The sequence below is a fragment of the Otolemur garnettii genome, unplaced genomic scaffold, assembly GCF_000181295.1.
Source record: "Otolemur garnettii isolate 467f Iridium unplaced genomic scaffold, OtoGar3 scaffold00005, whole genome shotgun sequence".
NCBI classification, from domain to species: Eukaryota; Metazoa; Chordata; class Mammalia; order Primates; family Galagidae; genus Otolemur; species Otolemur garnettii.
In genome coordinates this window covers 39,028,786-39,034,785 of record NW_003852400.1, presented here as the reverse complement: position 1 = coordinate 39,034,785, position 6,000 = coordinate 39,028,786, and the positions used below count along the sequence as shown (strand labels likewise).

Below are 6,000 nucleotides of genomic sequence, written 5' to 3'. Positions count from 1 at the left end.
GCTATGTGGGGCAGTGCAAAGAAAAGTAAACCCAACGGCAAAGATTGAAGAGTTCTCATCCCAGCTATCTCTCTAATAGTCTATGTGACCTTGGGGAGGTCACTTAATTTTTCTGGGCCTTAAGGACCTTTGCAACTGCCCTATATTCTAATATAGTGAGGTGTTCATGGATGTCACATATTCTGTGACATTCCCTGGTGGTTCCTTTTCCTTCTATTAAATGTATTTTGCCTTTTTGAGTCTTTTAATATCACTTCCTAACTCCAGATTCCTGTATAAGTGGAATATTTCCCCAACAGGAGGCATAATATTCTAACTTTTTATGCCTCAATCTTAAGGCTTTGATTGCTGGTCAATTATAGCGATCCCTGGGAATAGGGATTTTAAAAATAATTACAGAGTTACATTTTAGTATAATTGCAAAGGGGAAAAAGCGGCAAGCTTTATCTTACAGTCTCTGATGTTTTGTGACAACTACCAGCTGTCTCCCCTATATTTCCCCCCCTTAACCCTTTGTAACAGAATTCTTGGTTTTCAGCTGGATATTACAAACTTACCTGTTCATAATGAAGACTACATTTCTTAGTCTCCCTTGCAGCATGTATGGTCACAGATAAGTTCTAAGCTCTGGAATATAAGAGCAGTGGTAGGTATACAGGGAAGGGGGAATGCCCTTCTTCATCCCTTCCTCCTTCCTGCTGGTTAGAATGTAGAAGTAGCTCTGGAGCTACAGCAGCCATGTGGTGATCTTGAGAATGAAATGCATAGATGGTGGTCTGACTCCAACCAAAGTTAAAGTAACTCTGCTCTGACGTTAAGGGGATAGTCAGCTTCTACTTTTGTTTAGGTGACTTCTGATTAGATTTTTTTTCACCTTTCACCCACTTCCATATTCAACTAAGACACTGTGAACAGATATTAAGTTCCCCCAAATCTTTCACAGCTCTAGCTTTTGAACTAAATTTTCAAAGGTTCTTCCACAAACAGCATACTAAAACAGCTGAGGATGGACATCATTTTAGTAAAATGCTAAGAAGGAATAAAGTTTTTGAGGAACAGTAAGTTTGTAAGTTAAATATTCATAATGTTGAAATATGTTCTATTTCAGACTTGGCATTCTGAGAATTTTGGAAGATGATGATAGTACCAAAATTACAGGAAGTTGTTCTAAGGAAAATCAAACTCTTATTAGCTGTGCAAACATCATAAAATGCCAAACAATTTTATACATTTAAGTGTCAGTATTATTTTGTTAGTATTTATTTTTAAAACAATGTATAAAGATACACACCTTTATGTACATCTAATTTAAAAATTGCAGAACTCTTCTCATTCACTGCTACTGTCACACATACTAATATTGATTCCTTCTTATGATACCTTTTAATTTGCTATTGGCTAATTAAAATGAAATTTCTCTATCACATGACTCTCAACTGTGAGGTGAACATTTAAAAATATATTTTCTTATTTGTTTACTTATTTGAGATAGGGATCTCAAGATGTCACCTAGGCTGGCCTCAAACTCCCAGGCCTCTGCCTTCAGCCTCCTGTGTAGCTGAGTGCCACAGTGCCTGGCTTAAATATATTTTCTGAGTAATTATAAAACCTGCTTATTTAGATGATGTGGCATTACATTCTAACTATAAGATTAAAAGATTGCAGATTTGTTTTTTTTTAAAAAGCTCAAATTAATGAGACACTATGGATATGATAGGTTCCCAATATATAGGTGTTGCATTATTGAGTTCATGCTGTGAAACCTTTGAGGTTTGTATCTTTTAAAAAGTCATTTACATAAATTATTTGAAGGTAGTGTTTTTCAAATTACAGCAAAGAAACAACTGGAATCAGAATTTCTGGGGTGTTTAAAATTCTAATTGCCTGACCTTTCATCAGATTTAGTGAATCAGAATCTAGAATCAGATTTAGTGAATCAGAATCCATGTGTAGACATGGCTTGAAAATAAGAATTTTAATCCTTGTCCCAAGCACATTTTCAAGCACATTTAAGTTGCAGAACTTCCGTTCTACTGCTTTGTCTATGGCAATGAAGTTGAAAGGGGATTGGAATTATTCCTTCCTTCGGCACCTCCCTGCCAATATCATGATCATTCCTTTTCTATTCTGCCTCCGATGTAGTAATTTTGACTTCATGGCAAGGCAAGGCTTATCTCTGGATGATTAACGTGTACTCTTAAGTGGCAAGGACTGTCTACAGTCCTACATATTAGTCAACTGAGGGGAAAAGATCAGGATAGAAAAAGTACAGTTCGGAGATTTCTAAAACCATTTTGAACTAGTCTGGGAGGAGTACGGTTGTAATATACAAGAAATGAGTGCGTGTTTAAGAAAGGACAGGATAACTTAATAGAGGTCTCCCATCTCATCCTGTGACGGTGCTTCTGGGCTCCGGTGATGAATGTGTTCATTTTATGTGACTTGCTCTGGGTAAATAACCAAGAGCCCTATCAGCTTTCCAGCCCGCGGCCAGCCGAGGCTGTGTGCGCGCTAATGACGGTGGAAGGTGCCTGGGGGAGGGCCAAGGGAGGGGCTGCCCAGCGCAATCGCGCCCCTGGCACTTCCTAGGAGAGTCTTAGCTCTTTCCCTGCAGCTGCCTCTTCAAGACTCCACGCTTCCCCTCTAGAGGAAAGAAGCCATTCATCTAAATCAGCTGTCCTCTCCACGTCCCTCGTTTTTCTTTCCGCCAGACGCTACCCCTACCCCTTCCATTGTGTTGTGCCTTTTCAGTTAAGCTCCGTTTGGTACGTAAGACCCCAACCTCGCTTGTAGCGAGGGGACTTGAGAATTTTCGAACCTTGAGTTGCAATGGAGCTGTACGGAAAGGTAAGCAGAAGGGAGTTCATCAGCGTACTCAGCGAGAAATCTGGCTTTCACGCACTTCGGCGTGTGGGATTGTGGGTGTGTGTGGGTGTGTGTGTGTGTATGCGCCCGCGCCTTCACTATGCAATTATGCGCATGAACCACTTTCCTTAGGTGTGTGCCATTCATAGTGTTTCTCCCCTGCGTTTGTTGAATGAGACCGTAAAATTATCGTACTGTGCCTATGGAAATGTGTAAACTTTCCGGATTCGGGATGGGGAGGGGTTGGGCAGACAGTCCCAGAACGCTGCTCTGGCTTCGTTTGTATTGGAAATTAGCATAAGGTAGTGTGTTTCCTAATCAGGAAATCACAATCTGCTCCTGCAGGCGATAGTTAGCAAAGAAAAATTCCCAGCTGAGATAAGCTGGGGTCATTTTCGTCTGCCCCTTCAGAGGAAAGGGACAGCGGTGCCTACGAGAGGTAACAGCCGGGAGCGTTTCGAAAAGAGAAGGGAGGCTCCGCCACCGAGCCCGACTGGCCGAGCGAGCCTGGTTAAGCGCTGTCTTGCTTGCCGGGAGATGTAGTTCACAGCTCTCACGTTTGCCGGGAAGCCTTGCGAAATGAGACTACAACTCCCAGGAGGCCACGGGGCTCCTAACCAGTGCGCATGTGCAGCGCTGGGAGAGGACAGCTCCGGTGCTGATGTTGGAGCCGGTAAGCGAACCCCAAGAGTGCAGAGTGTGGAGCGAGCAGCGCGCGGGCTGTGCACGCTTGACCCCCGGGCGCCCGGGCTAACTCTGTCCTATCCAGAGAGAAAAGACATTTGTCAACAATGAGACACGAAGCTCCCATGCAGGTGGGTCTATAAAGAAAGAGTGGTCTCGGGAGGAATTGAAAGAGATGCTTTCCCTCTCGGTTCGGGCGCAAACTGTGTGCTGGACCTGAGGGAAGGTCTAGGCGGCCACCCGCGGAGATGCAACTCTGTGACTAGATACTAGGGACTGAACTGGGTTCCTCTGCGCTCCGAGTAGCTGTGATGGGGCTGTCTGGACGAGGGATAGGGGTAGTCATTATCTGGATGGGCTCTTTAAGGAGGATAAGAGTGTCTGTCTGAAATGAGAACCCAAGCAAACAAAAGTGAGAGGCACATACAATCTCGCATTGACATTAATCTCCCTCTAAGCTTTTGCGGTTTGTGATCCCAGTGCAAACTCACAGATTTAGGCAGGGCAATCAGGTTTAAGGTTGCCAGCTATTTATTGGAGTCAGGATAGAGTGGATTCCTCTGGGTTAAGGGCGCACTTAGAAAGGGAAAGCCAGTGTTCGGGTTCCCAGAGTCCCTTTTCTTCAATTAGAGTCCTGGTATCGGCAGAAAATAGCAAACACGCTGGGGTTTGGCTTATCGCAGAGCTATGCCAGCCATTCATCACTGTCCGCACAATCGGTTTACTTGGTTTCAGAGAACTATGAGCTTTCCTGTGTGATGTGCCCCTTTCACGTTCCCAATCCCCATTTCAGTAACATTCTTAGGTTTGTTTCCTTCGAGAAACACAAATGAGTCCGGTGCAAAAGTCCTCTGCCTAAGCGTCTCTCTTAAGTTTTGTGTTTAAGTAAAGATGAGTGGTTTCTGCGTATAACTAGTTAACGCTGAACACCAGCATGTATTCATTAACCAGGCAGTAATCCCATTGCGTAACAGACATTTTATGAATGGGGTTGAGAAAAGAATAGAATACACCATTTGGAATGTGTGGTTTCTCTTGAGAACTCACCTCTGCTGCCAAACCCAACAATATAAATATTTGACATTAATTTGGGCTTAAACGTTTTCCAACTGGTTTCCTCATGAATCAAGGACTTTAAATATATGATTTGATTCATTGTTCATTTATTTGAGAGGTTATGGATCTTATGTACATTTTGATTGATTTAAATGAAAATAAAAATCATGGAATTTAATTGTTTGTTGAAGGATTACATAATGGAAGCCCTCAAATTACCTTTTGAGTAATTGAAATCTTGATTTGTTCCAGGGAACATTGACCCATTGTGTGTCTTCTAATACTTGTGTTTGTGACTTAGCTTTTCTTTATAGAACTGATGTGAAATGAATCTGGACAAACAATAAAGGTACAAGCTATTGCAATCAAGATATATTGGCTTTTGATAATTATTCATTACTGCAGGTACTACCAGGAGCCAAGTGGCTTAATTATTCATATTTGATTATAAATTAACCTTAGCAGTATACTTTAAAAATAGATCATCACACTTCACTACATATATCAAAACATCATGCTGTACACCTGAAATTTATGTTAGACAATACAAAATATTTCCAAAATTAAAAATAAATAAATAAAAAGTAGGATAGATTGTTAGTATTTAAAATTAACTTCATAAATGCACTGAAATGTTTCTGTCAAAATAAACTACTAAGAAATTAACCACATTGCATATTGATTTTTGTTTCCTCATAGCAGTTGCTTAGAATGTTCAGAAGTGCCATTAAAATATTACAGAACTGTATGAAATTAGTGCTTCAGGGAATATTTTAAATTATTTTGTGTGTTCATCAACTATGTAGTATGCACTGTAATTTCCTCTTTCGGCCAGAACTTTAATGAAAAATTAATACCCAAATTAGATAGAATGAAACTAAATTTGCTCATGGGTGGAGTTATTTTTATATTAACGGTATATTTTATTCATTGGAGTAAATTTTTGAAATTTAAAAATTTAAATTTTCAAATGTTATTATGAATGCTATGAACATGTTAAGGAATCAAAGACTTAGTATATTTAATTAGTGCACATACAGTTACTCAATTTAACTAGTAAATAGTTACTGTGACTGTTCATTATTATCAGGTTTCAAAAAATATATAATGATGAAAAAAAAACAATAAAAATGCCTTACTTTTTTTAAGTGACACGTAATGTCTCAGCACCCATACTTCTGAATCATAAATCACATTTTAGGTGACTTTGCTATATGAAAATTTAGAAAGATAAATAATTGACTTTTTTATTTAAAGACAAACCACATCATCTTAAATATATGTCCCAAATATTTTTAACTTAGGTTTCTAGAAGATGAGTCACAGGCAAGATCTCACTTTTTAGTTTCATTATCCTAAGGGATTTTTTTCTCTCCTTTTAAACATAATTAGTTC

At 39.7% G+C, this 6,000-nt stretch overlaps 1 protein-coding gene across 1 annotated transcript in view; it reads left to right on the top strand.

The window, feature by feature from the left end:
- The first annotated feature begins 3,531 nt into the window (after positions 1-3,531).
- The window catches only part of RAB3C (RAB3C, member RAS oncogene family), a 259,905-nt gene continuing 257,436 nt past the window's right edge, over positions 3,532-6,000 (top strand). Inside the window, exon 1 of the mRNA XM_003782744.2 lies at positions 3,532-3,680. Within this exon, the coding sequence (XP_003782792.1) occupies positions 3,657-3,680 (24 nt within the window). The 5' untranslated portion in view covers positions 3,532-3,656. The remainder of the gene's footprint in view (positions 3,681-6,000) is intronic.